This window comes from Oncorhynchus tshawytscha, linkage group LG19 (genome assembly GCF_018296145.1).
Source record: "Oncorhynchus tshawytscha isolate Ot180627B linkage group LG19, Otsh_v2.0, whole genome shotgun sequence".
NCBI lineage: Eukaryota > Metazoa > Chordata > Actinopteri > Salmoniformes > Salmonidae > Oncorhynchus > Oncorhynchus tshawytscha.
In genome coordinates this window covers 21401212-21427281 of record NC_056447.1, presented here as the reverse complement: position 1 = coordinate 21427281, position 26070 = coordinate 21401212, and the positions used below count along the sequence as shown (strand labels likewise).

General features: G+C 42.6%; 1 protein-coding gene across 2 annotated transcripts in view; it reads left to right on the top strand.

Annotated features, from left to right (window-relative positions):
* Positions 1–25809, top strand: part of slc7a5 (solute carrier family 7 member 5) — a 32777-nt gene extending 6968 nt beyond the window's left edge. Inside the window, exons 2-11 of one of the 2 annotated variants that reach the window (XM_042301462.1) lie at positions 7538–7663; positions 11136–11699; positions 17898–18003; positions 19177–19221; positions 19459–19582; positions 19752–19855; positions 21109–21205; positions 21440–21589; positions 22628–22805; positions 22920–25809. In XM_042301462.1, the coding sequence (XP_042157396.1) occupies positions 7538–7663; positions 11136–11699; positions 17898–18003; positions 19177–19221; positions 19459–19582; positions 19752–19855; positions 21109–21205; positions 21440–21589; positions 22628–22805; positions 22920–22975 (1550 nt within the window). In that variant the 3' untranslated portion in view covers positions 22976–25809. The remainder of the gene's footprint in view (positions 1–7537; positions 7664–11135; positions 11700–17897; positions 18004–19176; positions 19222–19458; positions 19583–19751; positions 19856–21108; positions 21206–21439; positions 21590–22627; positions 22806–22919) is intronic. The other variant, XM_024379222.2, reaches the window with a different exon arrangement.
* Positions 25810–26070: the final 261 nt, after the last annotated feature.

Below are 26070 nucleotides of genomic sequence, written 5' to 3'. Positions count from 1 at the left end.
TACATAGTCACAAAAGTAGATGGGGTGTTAGCTGAATTATATTTTTACAACAAAAAATGAACGGGGCAAATTTGGATTTGAAAAGTCTGTTTGAGATGACCAGCAATCTCCACAATGTGAAACTGTTTTGGATTTTGTTGGCACTTATGCGTCTGTCTATGATGGCTATCTCTATGAATCAATTTTGATGCACTAATTTTCCCCCTATTGAATGAAATGTATTCACTTAGGCATCATGTCTTTGATGCGTATCTCTTGGCGTCAATATATTGACACTAATCTTCCCCCAATTGAATGCAATGTACTGTATACACATAAGCGTCATGTTTCTTGATGTATATCGTTTAGCATTAACGTACCAGATTGAAGCTTTTCAATTATATTATATTGAAGTATTCACCATCATTGTAAACCCTAGGTATTTTGTTGCTTTGACAAAGTAATTTCTGAATATTATTTAATTAATGTTAAGGTTAAAAACGAACAACCGACTGTCCCTCATTTTAAGGTCAACCCTGTTACATGAACTGAACTGTTGTTTTAATATGGTGAAAATATTCCTTTAAAAAAATATATATTACATTGACCAGCTAATAGTCAAATCATAGTGTAAAAACAGGTGAGCTGGTTCTACTCTTTTTGGCCATTTTCTGGTGTTTTGTGGTGGAAAACTGAGTGTAACATGTCATCCCTGTTACCCATAGATAGCCATGCTGTCATCCCTGTTACACATAGATAGCCATGCTATCAACCCTGTTACTTTATTTGGCACTAAATAGGCAGTTACTATAGGATTTGTTATTTATTTAACCCCTTGAGATGGGAGAAAGTGTTTTTTATTAAGTTGAACATGAACATAATGATGATAATTATGACATAATGTAATTTTAAAATAAAACAATTCTTCCCCCAAACAAGTTGCACTACTCAAAAGGCAGCTAATTGGTGGAATTACCCAGTACAGATCAGGGACCCACGATGTATTTCCGTTACCAGAATTCTCTTACCTTAACGGATGTAAATCCACCTACTGTAGTTCAATAACCAAAAGAGATTGTTACAAACTCAAGGTGTCATTATATGGCTGACACCCCATTTTTTTCTGCAGACATCTTTGAATCCTCAATTCGGAGTCGATATCTACCAAAGTTTTTGAAGAACGTGGTCGCATAAAAAACTGAGGGAGATTTGACCGTAATTCTGTTTCCAAACTTTGCATCTGCACAGTTCTTCCAATATATTTGCCTTTATTATTCCCCGCAAACCCTACCACCCCTCCCCCAAATGGGGTAAACTAATAAACAATAACACTTAGGCTTCTACTTCCAGTTTATACATACTATACACATTTTTCAGACAGTCTATTTTACAATCGTTATATTTTGTTTGTTTTTAGTCCTGGCCTTCCTCTATTTCTGATGTCCATCTGATATCTATTTGTAACTGTGCTATTTCACAAAAGTTCTGAACCTATATACATTTTACAAACCCCGTATGTTTTACGTTGGTTATCTTGATATTAGTCCCACCCTTCAGCTCCATTCAGCCCCTCCCATCTATCTCTTAACACCATCCATTTTGGATTTCTATTTGCCATATATTTTTCAACTGTGCTGTGATGCTTCACAAAAGTTATGGAATGTCCTATTCTCATAGTTTCTACAGATGGTAAATTAAAGAAACATTTTTGCTAAAATAATTATTATACTATTGATCGATTGACTATGACTTTTTAAAATCACCCAGTATTGCTACAGTATCTGCAGTGTTAGCTCTAGGTAAATGTTGCAATTCTTCAGCCATTCCTGGACTTGTGACCAAAAAAGAGCTACAAATGATCTAATGACTCTGCCTCCTCGCAGCAAAATCTGCAGATCTGGGAAGATTGTATCCCCCCCCCCATATATATAACATTCTATTCAAACTCTGCCATGATTCGCTTTCTGCGCCTAACCCACTGAGGGTTTTGGACATTGTGTGATCAGTGTTCATTACCACGTCCCAGTGGATGCTGAATACCAGACCTATAACGGTACCATCTGTCAATACATTTTGCAATGAGAAATGTGTGGGCAGCAGAAGCGGCAGCGGCAATCATTGCGGGGCCGTGGTACTGTAGAGATTGAATTCAAGCCAGGCTTATGGCTGCTCCTGCCTGGTGGAAAAAGCTCTCGCAGACTCTGTGTGTGTGAATGTTGTACGGTTCAGTACTTGCGCTAGTCTCTAATCCCTATTCTAAGTGTGTAATCGCCAGTGACCACATGATAGAAATTTAGATAAGGCCGCAGCCAGGCCAGGGCGAAAGTATAGATAAAGAGAGAGAATTGAAGCCATGATGTTGTTAGTCCAGTCTGCTTATTCTGGTCTTGGTGGTTGACAGGGTCAGTCTGCATAGCCAAGCCACTCTTATCCACATTTGCTGATCTATTGAGTTGTTGTGCTAGGCTACAGGATTTGTCTGACCGACTTTGAGTTATTGTTCCAGTGACCTATTTATTTAGTGTTTTGTAGTTATTAGGTCACTACGCTTTTAGTTTAGTGCATACTGTAGGTCCCAGTAGTGAGGTTTTATAGTGACCCCCTGGCTGGCTCTGTATGGCTTCTTTAGTGGGTTGTGGGGAAACCTCAGTCTCAGTCCATGTGGTGTGTTTAGGAGGCTGAGACTCTGAAGCCTGTCTGCCCTGATCCTACAGGCAACAGGACTGCTCTGCGCTCTCATTCTCACCCTCAGCGGGAGTGTGCGTTTTCGTGTTTGTGTCATTCTTCCCAGTCTATACTGTACTCTCCCACACAGGCCCTCATTGTGCTGTGGGTCCACACAGAGGCTGATGGGTTCCCTACTGTTACCCGGGCTGATTTACGGCTTATGGTGCTTTGAAGTGTTTGTTAGTTAATCATTTTTAATGGGGAGTCCGGGGGACAGGGAGAGGAGGCTGGTGGACAGGGAGGGGAGGCTGGTGGACAGGGAGGGGAGGCTGGTGGACAGGGAGGGGAGGCTGGTGGACAGGGAGGGGAGGCTGGTGGACAGGGAGGGAGGCTGGTGGACAGGGGAGGGGGAGGCTGGTGGACAGGGAGAGGAGGCTGGGGACAGGGAGGGGAGGCTGGGGGGAGTGGACAGGGAGGGGAGGCTGGGGACAGGGGACAGGGAGGGGAGGCTGGTGGACAGGGAGGGGAGGCTGGGGACAGGGGAGGGGAGGCTGGGGAGAGGCTGGGGACAGGGAGAGAAGGCTGGGGGGGGAGGGGAGGCTGGTGGGAGGGGAGGCTGGTGGACAGGGAGAGGAGGCTGGGGAGAGGGACAGGGAGGAGGCTGGTGGACAGGGAGAGGAGGCTGGTGGACAGGGAGAGAAGACTGGGGACAGGGAGAGGGAGGCTGGGGAGAGGGGACAGGAGGAGGCTGGGGAGAGGGGACAGGGAGGGGAGGCTGGGGACAGGGAGAGAAGGCTGGGACAGGGAGGGGAGGCACACATTGTCCTGTGTGTGCTGAATGGAATCTACACAAATATTTAGTACCTTTAGGAATATTAATTGAGTTTACAAAAAGAGGGAGAGCGATTATTTTTTTGGACTCATTCATGTAGGCCAGGTATTCCCAAACTGGGGTAGGCACAATGCCGTCTGGGGTATGCCAAATTAAAATTGTGATTCACTTTTTTTTTTAAACAGTACATTTACATTTTCCAACTGGGCTATACATTTGGGTGAGGTTTTTTTCTCGTCTGAGTAGCCTCGTTTCACTGCCAAAAATAAAATGTAACCAGCTAGTGTTCAGCGAAATAACAACACAATGTCAAATACAGGTAGCCTAGTCAAATAATTAACATCCAATCACATTAACCGTTACTCTCTCACGGGAAACCTTCACTCTTGCGCAGACATTTAGAAACAAAACATGATCATTTGAAAAAGAAGCCACAAGAGTTCTTTGAGTGAGAATAAAGACGACTTTTGAGTAGCAAGACATGACCAGTTAGAGTCGGAAGTTTATATACACCTTAGCCAAATACATTTAAACTCAGTTTCTCACAATTCCTGACATTTAATCCTAGTAAGAATTTCCTGTCTTAGGTCAGTTAGGATCACCACTTTATTTTAAGAATGAATAGTAGAGAGAAGAATAATAGTAGAGAGAATGATTTATTTCAGCTTTTATTTCTTTCATCACATTCCCAGTGGGTCAGAAGTTTACATACACTCAATTAGTATTTGGTAGCATTGCCTTTCAATTGTTTAACTTGGGTCAAACGTTTCAGGTAGCCTTCCACAAGCTTCCCACAATAAGTTGGGTGAATTTTGGCCCATTCCTCCTGACAGAGCTGGTGTAACTGAGTCAGGTTTGTAGGCCTCCTTGCTCGCACACGCTTTTTCAGTTCTGCCCACAAATTTTCTATAGGATTGAGGTCAGGGCTTTGTCATGGCCACTCCAATACCTTGACTTTGTTGTCCTTAAGCCATTTTGCCACGACTTTGGAAGTATGCTTGGGGTCATTGTCCATTTGGAAGACACATTTGTGACCAAGCTTTAACTTCCTGACTGATGTCTTGAGATGTTGGTTCAATATATCCACATAATATTCCTTCCTCATGAAGCCATCTATTTTGTGAAGTGCACCAGTCCCTCCTGCAGCAAAGCACCCCCACAACATGATGCCGTCACCCCCGTGCTTCACGGTTGGGATGGTATCCTTCGGCTGGCAAGCATCCCCCTTTTCCTCCAAACATAACAATGGTCATTATGGCCAAACAGTTCTATTTTTGTTTCATTAGACCAGAGGAAAGTACGATCTTTGTCCCCATGTGCAGTTGCAAACCGTAGTCTGGCTTTTTTTATGGCGGTTTTGGAGCAGTGGCTTCTTCCTTGCTGAGCTGCCTTTCAGGTTATGTTTCCTCCAGCATCTTCACAGGGTCCTTTACTGTTGTTCTGGGATTGATTTGCACTTTTCGCACCAAAGTACGTTCATCTCTAGGAGACAGCGTGGTCCCATGGTGTTTATGCTTGCGTATTATTGTTTGTACAGATGAACGTGGTACCTTCAGGCATTTGGAAATTGCTCCCAAGGATGGACCAGACTTGTGGAGGTCTACCATTTTTTTATGAGGTCTTGGCTGATTTCTTAAGATTTTCCCATGATGTCAAGCAAAGAGACACTGAGTTTGAAGGTAGGGCCTTGAAATATATCTACAGGTACACCTTCAATTGACTCACATGATGTCAATTAGCCTATCAGAAGCTTCTAAAGCCATGACATCATTTTCTGGAATTTTCCAAGCTGTTTGAAAGGCACAGTCAACTTAGTGTATGTAAACTTCTGACCAACTGGAATTGTGTTACAGTGAATTATAAGTGAAATAATCTGTCTGTAAACAATTGTTGGAAAAATTACTTGTGTCATGCACAAAGTAGATGTCCTAACCAAACTATAGTTTGTTAACAAGACATTTGTGGAGTGGTTGAAAAACTAGTTTTAATAACTAAGTGTATGTAAACTTTCGACTTCAACTGTATAAACGCAACAGATACCATTAATAAGAAGGGGCTAGAAGCGTCTATATGGTGAGCTACCAAGTGGCTAGGACAGGCAAGCCCCATACTACTGTGGATGACTTCATTCTTCCTGCTGCCGCGGATATGGCTGGGACAATGCTGGGGGAAAAGGCCAACAAAAACTATACAGACAATGACTTCATCAAACAACACTGTTTCACGACGCATCAGTGACTTGGCAGGAGATGTTTTGAAACAATTACTGCTTCACATACAAGCCAGTGAATTATATGTTACAGCTGAATGAGTCAACAGACGTGGCGGGCCTGGCACAGCTCCTGGTATATGTCTGTTACATTTATGGGGGGTCAATTAAGGAAGACATCCTCTTCTGCAAACCACTGGAAACCAGGACAACATGAGAAGATATTTTTAAAGTACTGGACAGCTTTGTGACATCAAATGGACTTTGGTGGTCAAGATGTGTTGGTATCTGTACTGATGGCGCAAAAGCCATGACAGGGAAACATAGTGGAGTGGTAACGCCCATGCAAGCAGTTGCTCCCGACGACACTTGGGTACACTGCAACATCCACCGGGAGGCTCTTGCTGCCAAGGGAATGCTTGACAGCTTGACCTTTTGGACACAACAGTGAAAATGGTTAACTTTGTTAAAGCAAGGCCCCTGAACTCTTGTGTATTTTCTGCATTATGCAATGATATGTAACACTTTTACAACATACAGAAGTGTGCTGGTTATCAAGGGGCGAAGTATTAACACATTGTTTTTTTAATTTGAGAGACGAGTTTAAAGTTTTCTTTACTGACCATCATTTTCACTAGTCTGCCTGCTTGCATGATGACGAGTTTCTCACACGACTGGCCTATCTGGGTGATGTTTTTTCTTGCCTGAATGATCTGAATCTAGGATTACAGGGACTCTCCGCAACTATATTCAATGTGCGGGACAAAATTGAGGCTATGATTAAGAAGTTGGAGCTTTTTCTGTCTGCATTAACAAGGACAACACAAAGGTCTTTCCATCATTGTATTATTTTTGTGAGCAAATGAAGTCAAGCTTACGGACAATGTCAAATGTGATATAGTGAAGCACCTGAGTGAAAATCTTTGGAGGGAGCTGACAGTCCGTATTGCCCAGCGACAGCCCCGAAACCTGAAGGATCTGGAGAAGGTCTGTATGGAGGAGTGGGCCAAAATCCCTGCTGCAGCGTGTGCAAACCTGGTCAAGAACTACAGGAAACGTATGATCTCTGTAATTGCTAACAAAGGTTTCTGTACAAAATATTAAATTCTGCTTTTCTGATGTATCAAATACTTATGTCATTGAATAAAATTCAAATTAATTACTTAAAAATCATACAATGTGATTTTCTAGATTTTTGTTTTAGATTCCGTCTCTCACAGTTGAAGTGTACCTATGATAAAAATTACAGACCTCTACATGCTTTGTAAGTAGGAAACACTGCCGATTTTGTAGGTTATCAAATACTTGTTCTCGCCACTATGTGAGAGTGGATTCTCGGCCCTCAGTAGCATGGAAACTAAATACAGGCACAGACTGTGTGGAAAATGATTTAAGACTGAGACTCTCACCAATACAACCCAACATTGCAGAGTTATGTGCCTCCTTTCAAGCACACCTTTCTCATTAACCTGTGGTGAGTTATTCACAATTTTTAATGCACAAATAAGGTTTTATATGTAAGATGACAAAATAAAGAGAAAAATCATTGATTATTATAATATTATTATTTGTGCCCTGGTCCTGTAAGAACTCTGTGTCACAACCTGGCTCGTGGGAAGTGACAAACTCACACCCATTCTTATGTTTAATAAATGTATCGTATAGTGTGTGTGGCAGGCTTACAATGATGGCAAAAAAACAACATTTGAGAGTGTGCTGAAGGTTGAATGTTTGAAGGGGTATGGGACTATAAAGAGTTTGGGAACCACTGATGTAGACAGTAGTCAAAAATAGAAAGGAATAACTCACACACTCTGTTTCTCTCTTCCTCTGTCTCTCTCTTTGCCCAGTGCTGTTGACTGCTATAAACTGTTACAGTGTGAAGGCAGCCACGCGGGTCCAGGATGCCTTCGCTGCTGCCAAGCTCCTTGCCTTGGGCCTCATCATTATTGTGGGCTTTGTGGAGATTGGGAAAGGTAAGATACGGCCATACATAATCACTTACACTACCACACTCTACAAAATGCCCTTTACAGGAGGTGCACAGACAAGACATAAAGCAAACCAAACAGACAAGACATAAAGTGCAATGGGACAGGAAAGGAATTCAGGGCTGATAACGATGTAGTCTGAGTCACGTGATCAGGAAGTGGCGGCACCTCTTGGCTTTCATGGCCAATAAGCTGTTTCCCCACAGAGGGGATGATGTCATATTTTGGTGGAAGATTCAGAAAAACATTTGTTTAATTTAGGAAATCTCTTCCCAAGTATTCCCTCAAATAAAAAAAGGGTTGTGACCGTTTGTCAATGTAATCAAGGTATGACATTTTTGTTTTACTCTAGTAGTATCTCTTTTTGAGCTTAATTGCGGTAAATTTGCAGTGTACAAATGTTAGAGGAATTTATTTTCTATATGTTCAATTAAAACACTGTCCGTTTCTAAGAATTTGTAAGATACTTATTTGCATAAAATGGACAGAGACCAGACTCATAACTAATCAGTAGCGTTTATTTTCGAGAGCTCTGGTCATAATATCATGTACATTGATTTATATACCTCACATTTCGTCATAAATGTCTCTCCTTCTCTAAGATACAATGGCAATATAATTCACAAGCCTTCCCACATTGTCTGCCACCTGTTAAATGATCTACTACAAGCCCAAGGTCTCTCCACTCCCTGGGTACGGACCGAATGTCCTGTAAGCAACACAGTATTCCAGCCGGTCTGACGATAGCTCCATTAATTTCTAACAAGGAACAGAAAGTCCTTGTTATAATTCTTGACTAAAACTACACACATTATATTCAGTATTATGATTATAATAAGATTCATACATTCATACAGTAACATAGTAGTATTCTGTTTAGTTATAGTTCTAAGTTAAATGTATACATAATTTAGTCATTATTCATAAAAATCCCATAACAACAAATTATTATAACTACCATTTGCTCCACTAAAAATCTGCCTTTTGGCTGAATCTAGTTGCCTACTCCTGCCCTAGAGAGTGATCCCACTGGGCACAGACATCAGTTCAACGTATAGTTTTGATTTGGTTGAGTTGTTAACTACTGTGAATTCAACATGAAATCAACAAAACATTTCACCATGTCATTGGATTTAAGTTAAAAGTTGGGTGAAAAAAATACCAAATTCACTTACATTGATGACTTTTTACAAATCCAAGCAATTTTGAACATTATTTATTTTTTATAGGCGGAGTTTATATATTTGAGGTGTGTCCTTAAAAACACGATCCAAAGTGCTAGTTTCATGAAACACTGATAGGAATATTTAAGACCAACCAAATGCTAGTTTCAGTGGTAACACTGTTGGTTATGGTATGAATTTTGACAGTGGAAACAGCCTTTCCAGCCGTGAAGCACAGTGCCCATATCTTGAAGAATCATGTGCACAAAATACAAAACAAAATTACACACAATAAAACATATTCATGGTAAGTACAGCTACCATTTTGTAACATTATATACAAACAATACATTTCTTCTTCTCCCCCAGAAGGGGCTTATGGGCCACCTTGAAGTCCCCCAGTCAGACTGATTTTAATGTTGTGTATAAGTAATTGTTAGAATTTAAGGTATCGTTGAAGTGCAACGAATTGCACTTCTTCAGACCTCTGTCCTGGAGATGACTGAGATTTTGTAACCTGATGTTATACTGTAGCAACTGAGAATTTCTTTACAGAAGTGTGTGGTCAGTGCATGGGTAAAAATGTGTGATTCAAGCTACTAAACAGCTTACTGAGAGATGCCACCCTCCTTCAGTGTACCAAGACTGCAATGTGTACGGTACATCAATTTGCACCGCTGCTTATCGAATCATTTCTGAGACTGCTAACCTTTCCCAGGTAACCCTGTGCCCGAAGGGGCCAGATCCCCTCTGTTAGGTGAATGTGTAGTCATGGCCAGCTGTGTAGCCATTGCTGGTCCTGGATCCTTCTTGTTGACCTGCTTGTTATCACAGCTCTTCCCCCTCTCCTTGTTGCCCCCAGTATTTGCCATGTCGATGGCCTCTCCCATGTGACCTGGGACATGGAGTGTGACTCTACTTAAGCTGCAGCTGGCCCAGAACAGAGCGGCACGTTTTGCTCTTAATTGTAATCAGAGGGCTGATATAAATACTATGCATGCCAGTCTCTCTTGGAGAGAGACTGACTGCATCACTTCTTCTTTTTATAAGAAACAATGTGTTGAAAATCCCAAATTGTTTGCATAGTCAACTTACACACAGCTCTGACACACACACTTATCCCACCAGATATGCCACCAGGGGTCTTTTCATAGTCCCCAAATCCAGAACAAATGTAAGAAAACCTACAGTATTATATAGAGCCATTATTGCACGGAACTTCCTTCCATCTCATATTGCTCTAATAAACAGCAAACCTGGTTTCAAAAAACAGATAAAGCAACACCTTACGGCACAACGCCTCTCCCCTATTTGACATAAATAGTTTGTGTGTATGCATTGATATGTAGGCTATGTATGCCTTTTTATGTATGTAGTTGTATTTAGTTCTGTCCTTGAGCTGTTCTTGTCTTACGATGTTCTGTATTATGTCATTATGTTTCATGTTTTGTGTGGACCCCAGGAAGAGTAGCTGCTGCTTTTGCAACAGCTAATGGGGATCCTAATAAAATACCAAATACATATTGAATTTGGGCTGGCTGGGGCTGAAGCTATGGCCTGGTGGATGCGATTGGCCAGGTTGGCTAAGGCTGAACTGTTCCGCAGTCAGAACTGCTGACTGTGGTGTGGCGTGCCCAGAACACTGCCCGGGATTGTTCTCCATTCAGAGTTGGAGCACATACAAAGGGAGAGATGGAGAGACTATGAAAAGAGAGAGAGTGAGCAGGAGGGAGAACGAGACACCAAGATTTGCATTAACTCCTGGCAGGCTTTACTGGCGGACATGGGGTGAACCAGACCAGCAACGGCCATTCTTCTGGAAGAGCCAGTGACCTAGTGAAGCGTAAGCTTGCCTGAATGAATCAGTCAGCCGATGGAGGTTGCCCTCAGTCACACAGGGCATAATGTAGACAATCTGATGATTTTAATTGTTAAGTGAGGCATTGAGAGCTTTGAGTCAATGTTTGTAGAATATGATTGTGTCTGATTTGGGTGCTTTACCATCATGTGAAATCATGTGTTTTTGGTGGAGTACATCTAATTACTATGTTTGAAGTAGTAGTAAGGAGTATATTTGGATACATCTGAAGTCGAGCTGGCACATGAGAGTTTCTTAGCATGCCAGAGAGTAATGAGTCCCCTTTTGAAGCACCAGACTAGAGTCAATATACCATAACATTGGTGGTGTACTTGCATGTATTTTTTGTTAAACATTCTAAGATGGCGGATTTAAGACTCGCAATAATTCAGAGATAAATACAAAATATAACTCTGTATTCCTGTCTTCAATACAGCAGCCGCACTCTCCTCCCCTCCATCCACATGGTTCTTCAAGTGGTCAGACTGTATTCCTGTCTTCAATACAGCAGCCCCACTCTCCTCCCCTCCATCCACATGGTTCTTCAAGTGGTCAGACTGTATTCCTGTCTTCAATACAGCAGCCCCACTCTCCTCCCCTCCATCCACATGGTTCTTCAAGTGGTCAGACTGTATTCCTGTCTTCAATACAGCAGCCCCACTCTCCTCCCCTCCATCCACATGGTTCATCCAGTGGTCAGACTGTATTCCTGTCTTCAATACAGCAGCCCCACTCTCCTCCCCTCCATCCACATGGTTCATCCAGTGGTCAGACTGTATTCCTGTCTTCAATACAGCAGCCCCCTCACCTCCCCTCCATCCACATGGTTCATCCAGTGGTCAGACTGTATTCCTGTCTTCAATACAGCAGCCCCCCTCACCTCCCCTCCATCCACATGGTTCATCCAGTGGTCAGACTGTATTCCTGTCTTCAAAACAGCAGCCCCACTCTCCTCCCCTCCATCCACATGGTTCTTCCAGTGGTCGCATACAGACGGACGGTAGGTTCTGTGAGGGGGGGGATACATTTTAATAAAGAAGAGCTGTGTCTGCAAGATCGATATGGTATTGTGCGTTTTCTATCGATGGATTTGTCAATTAATCTCTTGCATGACCCAATGAGCATGGGATGACACTGCTTACTGTCAGCCAAGTTCTCACAAAAATATAATATTGTACTTTTTTTTTCTAGGACAGATCTTTCAGATAGAGGCTCATTTTTATGAAGGTTGGTCATGGTGGTGGTTGTCTTTAGTTGAATGCACAAATTGTAAGTCACTCTGTGTAAAGCATCTGTTAAATGATTTAAGTGTGTTTGTCTGTCTATATCTGTCTGTGGGTGATAGTAGTTTTATTGCCCTGTGACTGACTCAGTGTTGTGAAATATCCCTATGTTGAGTTATTAGAGTCCTCCTGCTGCCAGTTCAGGACTGTTGTATGGAGGAGGGTCTTCCAGAGCTGGTCTGGTCCGGTCTGGTCCGGTTGGGACTCCACTGGGTGGGAGAGAGAAATCTAACCGCAGAGATCAAATGAATGCTCCACTTGTCTTTGTCTTCTCTTCTTGACTGAGAGACATCCTCACTTCAGTGCATTTTAGAATGCCTGTTATCTACACCAGACCGTCTTCTAGGGTTAACAGATGAAGTGTACGATTCTGGGTCATTCCTTCGTTTGGTAATAGGCTCTACCAGGTTAATGACAACAGGATTGCTACAAAAAATAATCTCGTTAGGCTACTCCAATGATCCAGTTCCTTTTCAATCAAAAGCATTTTTGTTTGTCTTTGGGAGCCAGTCCTGAGTCCTCTGTACGGACATTCCTTGTCTGCGTGTGTGTCGGGTGTACATCTCTATGTCTCTGTTTGAAAACAAGTTTCTCCCCTTGGCTCCTTATGAAAGAGGCAGCCCAGCCTTGGTTTCACCATCACATGTTATCTGCTGGTTCAGTTGAAGGTAGTAGTGTAACGGGATCTCTCAATGGTTTATTTACAACCTGACCCAGCTGCTCACCGAGCTGCTGTGACTGACTTTAACCCATCCCCAAACACAACACAGCCGCCCCCAGGTGGCTAATCATACAAGGCTTACCTGTGTCTACCTTTCAAGCACTTGATTTAAAGGTTAGACCAGATATGTGCCATGCAGTCCACCGGTTGCTGTTTAGACACTGATATTGTATTAAGAAGTTCTAAACTACCGGGCCATTGTTTTGTTATCTTGACCAAATAAGGAAGTTGGTCCAAACTAGGAGAAACTAGAGCTGGAGACTGCTTGCTTGTAGGCCAAGCCAGTATCTCTTGACAAAGAAACGTAAAGAGGTGAATTCAGAGCTTAGCCTTACCTGAGGGGCGGCTGTTAATGTAAATGCGTTAGTGATAAAGATGGGGGTAAATGGTAAAATGTCAATGATTCTTCCCATGCAGCTCTCGTGTCAAATAGACAACTACTGTCCCTGTTTCTTTATGCAAATCAGAATTAAACTGAAGTGTCAAATGAGGGTTGACAGATAGCTGTTTATATTCCAGACAGATTAGTAGAGAACAGAGCGACGAGGGCCATTGCTCAGTGACCAGGGAGTGATTTAATCTATGCGACCTGACAGGATGACGTGGCAGCCCTGTTTGTATTTGTTTAACCGTACAACTCAGAAATACAGGTTAGGCAGCAGGTACGCACCGACCTTCACTATATCAGAACAGCCCCGTGTCTCCCCTTGGCTGGCGTGACAGAATATTCAGCACCTTCAGAAAGTATTCTAACCCCTTGACTTTTTCCACATTTTGTCTTACAGCCTGAACTTAAAATAGATTACATTGAGATGTTGTGTCACTGGCCTACACACAATACATAATGTCAAAGTGGAATTATGTTTTTAGAAGTTTCTACAAATGAAATCAAAATGAAAAAACTGAAAAGTCTTGTGTCAATAAGTATTCAATCCCTTTGTTAATGGCGAGCCTAAATACGTTTCAGGGGTGAAAATGTGCTTAACAAGTCTCATAATACGTTGCATAGACTCATTCTGTGTGCAATAATAGTGTTTAACATGATTTTTGAAAGGCTACCTCATCTCTCATCTCAATTATCTGTAAGGTCCCTCAGTCGAGCAGTCAATTTCGAACACGAAGACCAGGGAGGTTTTCAAATGCCTCGCAAAGAAGTGTACCTATTGGTAGATGGGTAAGAATAAAAATATGGAATATCCTTTTGAGCATGGTGAAGTTATTAATTACACTGTGGATGGTGTATCAATACACCCAGTCACTACAAAGATACATGCGTCCATCCTAACGCCGTTGCCAGAGAGGAAGGAAACCACTCAGGGATTTCACCATGAGGCCAATGGTAACTTTAAAACAGTTAGAGTTTAATGGCTGTCATAGGACAACTGAGGATGAACGTTATTTAACATTGTAGTTACTCCACAAGACTAATCTAATTGACAGAGTGAAAAGAAGGAAGCCTGTACAGATATACATATGACAAAACATGCATCCTATTTGCAACAAGGCACTAAAGTAATATTGCAGAAAATGTGGCGAATCAATTCACTTTTTGTCCTGAATACAAAGTGTTATGTTTGGGGCAAATCCAAAACAACGCATATTGAGTACCACTAAATATCTTCAAGCGTAGTGGTGGCTGCATCATGTTATGAGTATGCTTGTAATCGTAAAGGACTGGTTCGTTTTTCAGGATCAAAAATAAATGGAATGGAGCTAAGCACAGACAATCCTAGAGGAAAACCTGGTTCAGTCATCTTGAAACCTGGTTCAGTCTGATCAATTCACCTTTCAGCTGGACAATAACCTAAAACACAAGGCCAAATCTACACCGAAGTTGTTTACCAAGAAGACATTCAATGTTCCTCAGTGGCCTAGTTACAGTTTTGTCTTAAACTGGCTATGGCAAGACTTGAAAATGGCTGTCTAGCAATGATCAATAACCAATTTGAAGAATTTTTTAAAATAATAAAATGCAAGTATTGTACAATCCAGGTGTGAAGAGCTCTTAGAGACTTACCCAGAAAGACTCACAGCTGTAATCGCTGCCAAAGGTGACTCTAACTTGTATTGACTCAGGGGTGTGAATACTTATGTAAATGAGATATTTCTGTATTTCATTTTCAATACATTTGTTGTTTTCACCTTGTCATTATGGGGTATTGTGTGTAGATGGGTGAGAAACATATATTTAATACATTTTTGAATTCAGACTGCAACACAACAAAATGTGGAATAAGTCAAGGGGTATGAATACTTTCTGAAGGCACTGTATGTACACACTACTGGACATCAGTGGTTGTGTTGAAACAGGCAGCCCAATTCTGATATTTATTTTCATGAATTGTCTTTGGACCAATCAGATCAGCTCTGAAAAATTTCTGACGTGATTGGTCAGATTAGTGGAAAAAAGATTAGAATTGGCCTGCCGTTGTAATCTCAGCTCATGTAATTTTACTTGTACTATTCCACAGTCATCTACTACTCAGTAGGAGTTCCTGAAAATATTAGGTTTGGGATTCGGGGGCATGCACCTCTGTGCTCACCGCCCTGGACATGTTGATCTAATCCATTTATGATCTGATGTGGCAGCCATCTTTGTTTATATTTCCCTGTACAAACTCAGGAATACAGGCAGCATACCAGCTCCTGTATGACCCCATTTTATTATGTCAACCCTTCACCGCTCTTTATTCATCAAACAAGGATAGACTTGTTTGATGCAGTGATGTGTTCACCTGAAATTGCTCAAGAAACTTGAGATAGATGACACACCACACACACACATATCACCGAGGGACCAACAACACCACCACTATTGTGAATAGGGGCAACAGCGTCTCTACTTCCTAAGGCGGCTGAAGAAATTCAGCACGCCGCCCCGGGTCCTCTACAAATAGTACCGCTGCACCATCGAGAGCGTCCAGACCGTTTGCATCACGGCCTGGTGCGGCAAGGTCCAGTACATCACTGGGACAGTGCACACCCATCCAGGGCATCTACTCGAAACGGTGCCTGAGGAAGGCCTGCAGCATCATCAAGGACCCCACATACCTCAGCCACGAGCTGTTCACTCCCTTACCATCAGGCAGACGGTATCGGAGCATGAGGTCTGATAGTTTCTATCTCGGAGTCTGTTGGTATCTACAGTCCATCAGACTGCTGAACACTTGAACTGGACTGACCATCTGCTGATTCTCTGCACCTTAGCTCACATGCACTCACTCACACACACCTACACAGACATTTATATGTACACACACACACACATCACTTCACTGCTTCTACCAGACTTATTATGATTGCTAAATACTGCACAATTTAAACACTTGCCCCCCAATACCCCGTTCCCCAAAACACGTGTAAATATTGGACTATAAATTAGACTCATGCTAAAAAATGTATTCTATTCTAATGAGCCATTTACTTGATGCTCCTATTCTTATCTTTTATTATTTCTTATTTTTATTGCATTATCGAGAAGGAAGCTGCAAGTAAGCATATCACTGGACGGTGTACACCATGTGTATCCTGTACATATGACTAATGCAACTTGATACTTGAAAGGTACAGATCACCCATACTTTACATACTGTACACTGTGTGTCTGAAAGATGTGGTGTGTTCAGTGGTAGCTCCCATTCAGACAAACTGCCTCGAGGCTCTGACACTTATCTGCATTCTGCAGAGTCATGTCTGAACTGGTAATACTCACAGGGGCCCGTCTGGCCCATTGTCTGCCTGCCCGCTTTTCTGCCATGCCTGACCCTAAGGCCACTGCATCCCTCCCTCTGCCTGGTACTGCAGTCATGTGAATAACTGATGGCAGGCTCCTGAGGCCTGTCCCGGGCGGGCGTTGGGTCACATGAGCTGAGGCCAAAACGGCCTCTCATGACTCTTTTCAGTCAGTCATCTACCCAGACACACGCTCACTCACTGCCTCTCACCTTTCCATCACCACCAATATCAAGGCATTCAGAAACCTGTGTGTGTGTGTGTGTATATGTTGTGTGTATGGAGAGCAGCCAATACACTGTTGGGATGTTCGATGCTTGACAAAGCAGTTGAATCCACTTCAATCAGTGTAGATTAAGGGGAGGAGACAGGTTAAGGAAGGTTTTTGAAGCCTTGAGACAATTGAGACATGGATTGTGTATGAGTGGCCTTCAGAGGTTGAATGTGCAAGGCAAAATATTTAAGAGCCTTTGAATGGGGTATGGTAGTAGGTGCCAGGTTTGTTTCAAGAACCACAATGCTGCTGGGTTTTTCACGCTCAACAGTTTCCTGTGTTTATCAAGAATGGTCCACCACCCAAAGGACATCCAGCCAAATTGACACAACTGTGGGAAGCATTAGAGTCAACATGGCCCAGCATCCCTGTGGATTGCTTTTAACACTGTAGATTCCATGTCCCGACGAATTGAGTCTGTTCTGAGGGCAAAGGGGGGGTGCAACTCAATATTAGGAAGATGTGCCTATTGTGTTTTGTACACTCCGTGTATATAGGACTGTGGTTACTATGTATTTGTGTCATAGAGTTTCAGTGTACTAGCTGATGTTGCACAACCCTGGAAAGACCCTTTCCATGTTGGGGTGTCATGCAGGCTTCAGGGTTGGAGTTGGGGGACAATAAAGGTGGAAGGTCATGGTCCTACATGAAGAGGGACACGGCCCAGTCCTGGTTAAGCATGGGCCTCTGTCTGAAACAACTCTCTGGGAGTTGTTTGTTCTGAGGATGTCTGGCTCTTTTGGCCGGCTGGTACTCCTGGAATGTCCATCCCTTGTGTCCCCCCTCAGGCGTATACGTTCCACATATTTGTCTTGTTTTTCATTTAATAAAACAGGTAGCCCCATCGCCATTCTACCCCCCTGAGTGGTGGATTTAGTGAAACCCCCATAACTGTTTATTATAGAGGATTTGGGTTGAACCCAAGCACTGCTCACAGCCTTTTAATCTAGCTCTGGTACTAACACTGGTATTTTGTCTGGGTATATTTGTCTGGTCTTCCACTATTTTTTTAAAACTTTCTCATGTTGATCTTAGTTTTCATGGTGCATTTATGTGATCTTGTGTTTCGCCATTCCAGGGCCCTGCTCGGACACAATTCACAGGGCTGCTCATTCTGTCCACTTTGTGGTCAATAATTCAGTGTCAACTTTGGACTTACCTTTCCAACTCTTTCTTCCTTTCTTCCAGGTGACACAGTCAACCTCCTACCAGAAAATTCTTTCAAGAATTCAAATTACGATTTTGGGAACATTGGCCTGGCCCTGTACAGTGGTCTGTTTGCCTATGGGGGCTGGTAAGTACAGAGAACTAGAACTTGACTGACACATCCAGGAGTATTTAACACGAGAGCAGCATTTTGTCCTCCATATAATCCCATTGTAAACCCCCTTTTAGGAGGGCTGACCAATTAAGAACTCTATTAAGTGAATTGAAAAGTCTGCTCAGACTAATCGTCCCAATGCATGGTGCTCCGGTTTCAACCTAAAACAGTCCCTCTTCCCCTTGGTCTTTTTAGCACTGTTTTGTTGCTCTATGGGACATGAACATTACTGTATGATTGAATACTTTATCCTCGCTCACACTCAATGAAATCACAGCCTGTCTACAATAGATTTGCACACAGTGGTCTGTCCTGTCTGTCTGTCTGTCTGTCTGTCTGTCTGTCTGTCTGTCTGTCTGTCTGTCTGTCTGTCTGTCTGTCTGTCTGTCTACACGTTTCTATCCACAGTTTTTATGCGAGTAAAATCACGACAGCTGTGATGGAAACAGGAAGTTTCGGTATAATTTTAGAAATGCCGACAGATCATTTGTTTGTTCGACGTGGTGGGATCTTTTTGTGTCTGTAAAATGTGTTATGCGAGAAATGACGGTGGAAACATATTTATGTGCAAATATTTATATAATAACCATTGTATCGAAGTAAACTTGGAGTCCCACGATGATATGGTGTGTGGTCCTCCCACCTCGACTCGGGGAAACCACACAATTTATTAGGTTACATATGAAATACGTTATGATGAACTTCACAGGATCTAGATGCTCCTTTTTTCAATAAATATCAAGTCTTAGTTTGGTGGCATGATGATCGATGCTTGACTGCCGTTTTTGACTAATACAAATATTCTCGCTCTTATCCATAATAATCTCATAATGTAGACTAGCCTACCCGCACTGTATCTGTGAGCTGTTGGCTAGAGCGCACATGCCATGCCCAGTGTAGGCACATTTGCTATTTAATACAACCGTTTTTGTGACAAAACTATCGGTAGAGTTAAACATGCGATGGAAACAAATTGAACTTTAGATTTGATTTAGTACATTACATTTTTTAATCAGCAATAAGTCCATTTGGTGGAACCCCACCAATGGTGGAAAAATGTACATATTTTCTTTATGCCGAATGAAAATCTGTCGCCAATTGGATGGAAACCTAGTGTCTCTAAACCATGTCATCCTCATCTTGCAGGAATTACTTGAACTTTGTCACAGAAGAAATGATTGAACCTTATAAGTGAGTGTCAACTCTATTCTGTGTTCCCTGTAACATGCTATATGTCAAGAATGACTCCCTGTGAATTTAGAAGAATTACTGGTACATGCATGTTTTATGTTGGCAAGATCCCTTTCTCAGTCCATATTGAATGTAGAATTACATGAGATTTTCTTCAGATGTAGGTAAGCATAGGAAGTATAATGTCACAGCTGAAGAGTTTAACTGCGTAACCCTCACTGCACCCCTCTCCCACAGGAACCTGCCGCGTGCAATCATCATCTCCCTTCCCATCGTCACTGTGGTGTACGTACTAACTAACCTGGCCTACTTCACTACTCTGAGCCCAGATGAGATGCTCAGCTCTGAGGCAGTGGCTGTGGTGAGTTCTCCCTCATACCACACCATGCAGCCTGCACATACTGTACTCTCTATGTTCCCTTAAGCACACACAATCTCTGGCTATAAATACATGGCTCTATGTTCCTGTACACACAGCCCCAGTGACTGGTAGATGGACAGTTTGCTGAAATTGTTTGTCTGTCTTTCAGGACTTTGGAAACTATCACCTGGGCCCCATGGCTTGGATCATCCCGGTGTTTGTGGGACTGTCCTGTTTCGGCTCCGTCAATGGCTCTCTCTTTACATCATCCAGGTAACACACACACATGCTTTGATTCACACACACACACACACACACACATGCTTTGATTCACACACACACGCATGCTTTGATTCACACACACACGCATGCTTTGATTCACACACACACACACGCATGCTTTGATTCACACACACGCATGCTTTGATTCACACACACGCATGCTTTGATTCACACACACGCATTTTGATTCACACACACGCATGCTTTGATTCACACACACACGCATGCTTTGATTCACACACACACGCATGCTTTGATTCACACACACACACGCATGCTTTGATTCACACACACACACACGCATGCTTTGATTCACACACACACACACGCATGCTTTGATTCACACACACACACGCATGCTTTGATTCACACACACACACGCATGCTTTGATTCACACACACACACGCATGCTTTGATTCACACACACACGCATGCTTTGATTCACATCACACACGCATGCTTTGATTCACACACACACACGCATGCTTTGATTCACACACACACACACACACGCATGCTTTGATTCACACACACACACACACACGCATGCTTTGATTCACACACACACACACACGCATGCTTTGATTCACACACACACACACGCATGCTTTGATTCACACACACACACGCATGCTTTGATTCTCACACACACGCATGCTTTGATTTGGAAACACACACACGTTTGATGCTTTGATTCACACACACACGCATGCTTTGATTCACACACACACACGCATGCTTTGATTCACACACACACACGCATGCTTTGATTCACACACACACACACACGCATGCTTTGATTCACACACACACACACGCATGCTTTGATTCACACACACACGCTTGCTTTGATTCACACACACACGCATGCTTTGATTCACACACACACGCACGCTTTGATTCACACACACACACGCACGCTTTGATTCACACACACACGCACGCTTTGATTCACACACACGCACGCTTTGATTCACACACACACACGCATGCTTTGATTCACACACACACACGCATGCTTTGATTCACACACACACACACACACACACACGCATGCTTTGATTCACACACACACATGCTTTGATTCACACACACGCATGCTTTGATTCACACACACGCATGCTTTGATTCACTCACATACGCATGCTTTGATTCACACACACACCAACGACGAGTCTGCTCCTTCATGGACAACTTTGGTTTGTGTGTATGTAGAATTACTGTAACCCCTGTCCTCTGTCAGGTTGTTCTTTGTGGGCTCAAGAGAGGGCCACCTCCCCAGTCTGCTGTCCATGATCCACCCCAACCTGCTGACTCCTCTGCCGTCACTCATCTTCACAGTACGTACACAAACTTCCATCTAACCAGGGGCTTCTCAAAACCACCCCAACACCAAGGGCTCTCATCATTCAACGAGTAAAACATATTGGAAGTCAAACATTAATCCTGAGAATTGAGGCTCAGTATTATTGTCATATTAGCTTTTTTCCATGGCTGTTGTTGATAGTCACTGCTGTCTGCTGCAATTCCAAACCTCCCTCTCTCTCACACACACTTCCCTCTCTCCTTCACAGTGCCTGATGACGCTGCTGTACGCCTTCTCCAACGACATCTTCTCCGTCATCAACTTCTTCAGTTTCTTCAACTGGCTCTGTATTGCCATGGCGATCATTGGCATGATGTGGCTGCGCTACAAGAAACCTGAGCTGGAACGACCAATCAAGGTGAGAATATGTGTAATGCCTCTAACCTGTTATCAACTGATCAGGCACCAGAGAGGGAGAAGGGCGAGGGAGAAAAAGAGAATGATAAAAGGAACTGGAACTGGTTACTTGGAAGCGTAGGCTGCAGTGTGACCTGCCATGGGCATGAGCTGCTGGCTAGTGAAGGTAGAACAGCATGTGCACTGATACAGTCGCCCTAGGACTGTTGGGCACACAGAGCCCCTTTGTGCAACTGTGGGACTGTGGGTCCTCTGCCTGCCCTCAGAATGGACCCCTAATTCCTGGTTGACATAGCGATGTGTTAATGAGGGGAGTGGCCGAGAAAGGCAGTGAAGTGAATGAGGCCATCGCTGCACAGTGCTGGTGGTTCAGATGGATCTATCTCATCTATTGACCACATAAATATGTCCTGTGTGTTTGGGACAGAGGACCATACAGTGGCCTGGTCTGTGCCACCACAGAGGAGGGGGTGGAGTTTTTTCCCCAACACTGTTCATTCAATTGTCGGCCTTTGAATATCTCTCTCTCATATACGCACTCGCTGGTACTCATTAAGTTCGTGTGGCTTAACATCACACACAGCCTTTGTCAGCCTCTGAAAGGATGACAGTAGATTACTGGTCTTATGCTCCACATTCAGCTGGATGTGAGTTAGTGTTCTGATCACTGTGTGACCAAGAGCACCAACACTCTCCCTCTGGTCCTCTGGATGAATGCCATTTGGTTAGTCAGAATTTCACCTTTAACCCTCGTCAGAACTTTAACCTTAGGCATGTACCTCAGTAAAGCTGAGGAAAATAAGTATTTTCTGATGAAAGGATTCCTTCTTTTCAAAATATTGGATTTAAAATATTATATTTAGTATATAAAGATGCTTTGCCAATTACGGTCACACAATTTCACATTATTTTCCTATTTCAATTTCCTCGATGAGTTTAGTTTGAATCCAGTCATTCTCTGTGTATTTTGTTAGTGGGAGTTTCAATGTGTTTGTCCGTTTGTAATGTATTCAGTATCCCATTGAACCGTTTCCCCCAGGTGAATATCCTGCTGCCTATCAGCTTCGTCCTGGCTTGTATGTTCCTTATCGTGGTGTCCATCTGGAAAACACCGGTGGAGTGTGCCATCGGCTTTGGCATCATTGCCACAGGAGTGCCAGTCTACTTTATTGGCGTTTGGTGGCAAAACAAGCCCAAATGGCTCCTTCAATTAATCTGTAAGTTTTTCCTATGAATTGCTTCACTGTACTCTTGATCTGTCTTCATGATGTAGTCTGTTTCTGATTATACAGCGGTTATAATTGATGCTGTGTATTTGTCTCTCTCCCCAGTCTCTTCCACGGCGCTATGCCAGAAGATGATGGAGGTGGTACCACAGGAGTCCTAAAGAGGAGATAAATCGATGAAACCCCTCGTCACGGAAAACCCAGTAACTGCTCATTTACCCTACCCCCCTGCACCCAGTGTACACCCTAACTCAGCCCCTATCGGTGTGTTCTTCAAGCACACTCCAATCATTCCCCCTGATCTGCTAGTGCTGTAGTGAAGGAGAGCCATGCTGCAGACTGGTTTACATGTCAGAGCCCCTCCTTCATTCCTCCGCACCAGGCAGGGGCACGACCACCCCCCCACGCCACTCATAGGCCGTTTGATAAGTGCTGGGATATATTCAGACAGGTTTTCACTGCATAGTATCCGTTTAAAAGGGCCAGTACAGTCAAAAACATGGTGATCCTGTGTTTTATATTTCCATACTACGAGGTTGGAATAATACTGTGAAAATGATCATAATGCCCTTTTCGTGAAGAGCTATTTGAAAAGACTACCTGAAATGTCTGCTTGTTTTGGTGGGATGAAGCTTTGGCCTGGCTAGTGACATCACCAGGCGGTAATTTCGTTAATAGACCAATAAGAAAGAGAGTTCCAAAAATCTCTGCCAACAGCTAGTTTTCAGTTTTCCCCTCCCCACTCAGAACATTCCCAGTCAGTCCGAGCAAAAGTCTTGCTTGAGAAATTGTTCTTTGCTAAGAATCATTTTTTTAACCATTTTCATTGAAAACAATCACAGTAAGGTACTTAATTGTTACCCAGAAATGATTTAATATTGAGATAAAAACTGCTGCATTGGACCTTTTAACATTTTAATTGATTTGTATTTTTGAATATCTTTGTACTCTTATCCCACCATGACCCACAAGTGTTATTTTTATAAGAATGATGTTACTTTTATTTTTCATATTTGAGTTGCAGAGAAATGTCCTCTCGTTCAAACTATTATTTCACTGAGGGTTTAGCATCCGTGTGTTCATGTAATTACAATCTGTGTGCTTTCATGGAGTTGTGATGGACACTTGTGGCCTGGCTTTTTGCCAATTCCTTGTAGGCTAAAGCTAGATCTTTTGTTCAGATTTTCATGGTAGACTCACTGTTTCTCAGTAGTTCTGCCATTACCCAGTCAGGGAGTCAACTGCTTCCCAGTAGGGTATCATCTCTGTGTTGCCATGGCTTCGATTTAAATTTCAGCACCTTACAGGCTGTATAATGCAGCCATTATGTGTTGTCATCTAGGTGTGTATCTAAATATCTGTGTATATTTGTGTTTTCTGTATGCTTTTATGTTTTCAGCTTTTGGGTGGGTATTTGTAAAGAATAGCCAAACATGAAGGACCCACAAATAACATTTGCTTAAACTAGTGCCTCTGATGAAGCCAAAGGCTATTCAGTTCCCCGACTACAGACACAGTACAAGTCATCTGACCCCAGAGAAGCTGAAGACAGAGGTAGACCGGTAAATGCACGTGTAACAGCGATTGGAGGAGTGTCAGTAGTATACTTCTTATGTGATAGCACCCCTCCCCTCGGCATCTATGGCAGACCAGACTGGTTCACTGCGCCTAGACTGTACACGTTGGAAATCCAAGCTTTGGCAGTTCTTTTTTCAAATTCTTTGTAGATATGAATTTCTACTTGAATTAATTTCTTTTTATAGGTAGATGCAGTGTAGCTTTTTTTAATGCTGTCAATTAACAATTTTGTAAATCCAGGTAATTCGGAAATTCCTATGAGATTTCTGGTTCACAATTATACCAATGCAGGGGACATTTTAATTATAGTTATTATTACAACTATTTATCATATACAAGTTGCTTGTGTCCTGTGAAGGTCACAACGTCATGGTTTTTTAATACTGGCATTAACACCAGCGAATGAACATAATAGTTGCCTGCTTGAGGACTTCATTTGTTCTTAGATCACGGTTATCTTGTGGGTATCATCTGATGCACATTGCTACTTACTACTGTTAAGTTAGTGTTTTTATAACAGAGCAGGTCGTAACAAAGGCCCCCGATAGGAGCACTGACGTCACAGCCACTGTTTTTACCTACGACGACAAGGGTGGCTAATAATCTTAGATATTGGGTTAGAATGGGCCGTTGTGAGTGTGTGAGGTCTATGTGTCTAAGAATAGGTTCATAGCTGTGAATATTCTTTCAGTGTTTTAGTGTTTCTGTTCTTATGTGTGTCTTGGTATCCTACATTAGAAAAGGTATATTGTATGTTTGTCACTACTGTCAGCGCACAACTTCACAGAAGGATTTCATTATTTTAGGGTGATGATGATATTTGTGCTGTAAAAGGTTTGATGAGGTATGGACCATGGTAGAGGAAGATGGGTAGTTGCCCAGTCAAAAGGGGGAGGCAGGCAGGGCATTCAGAGTAGAGGTTAAAACCACAGTCTTTGGATACAGATGCCTCAGGGGGTGGGACAGTGGAGACATAGGACAGGAGGTGGAAAGGGGATTGGGAAGGTTGACAAGATTAATTCATTGTTATTCTTATTATTTTTGCTGAAAGGACCTGTGTTGTGTACTGTATTAACTGAACTCATCCTCCAGAAGCTTGTCCGGACCCGTGTTCCTCCACGCTGTAGCGTTACCGTGGTAAAGCGTATGATGTGTTGTGCTATAGACCACATGGTTGCTATGGTAACGTATAGTTCACGGGTCTGGTCTCCCATCAGTTTCTTAGAGGATCTGTCATTGTATTTAGAACAGCTGCATAGCAAGCTAACACTCCAGCCATCAGAAGTCATTTAAATAGTACCGTAGGTTTATTTATTTATTGTAGGAACTGTTAGCGTTCTCATTTTTTTGGGGGTCCTTATTTTTTTGCAGGGCATTTGTGAACGTGCTTTATGAATAAAGCTTACATTTTATTCCATACATGTATTGTTCATTTTTTTGTTTAGTTTTTCAGTGTTCTTATGTGTAAAATGTTTCAATACAATCCTCTCCGTAACAGATGTGTGATTTGCTGAAGGGATGACGCAGAAGACAATAAGTAGCCTACACCAATGACTTGGTCCATCCTTTCAACTTTGATCCTTGACCTCCCAGGATACATTACACACATCTTTATGCACTACAGGCTGGTTTCCCAGACATAGATTAAGCATAGTCCTGGACTAAGAAGTACGGTCAA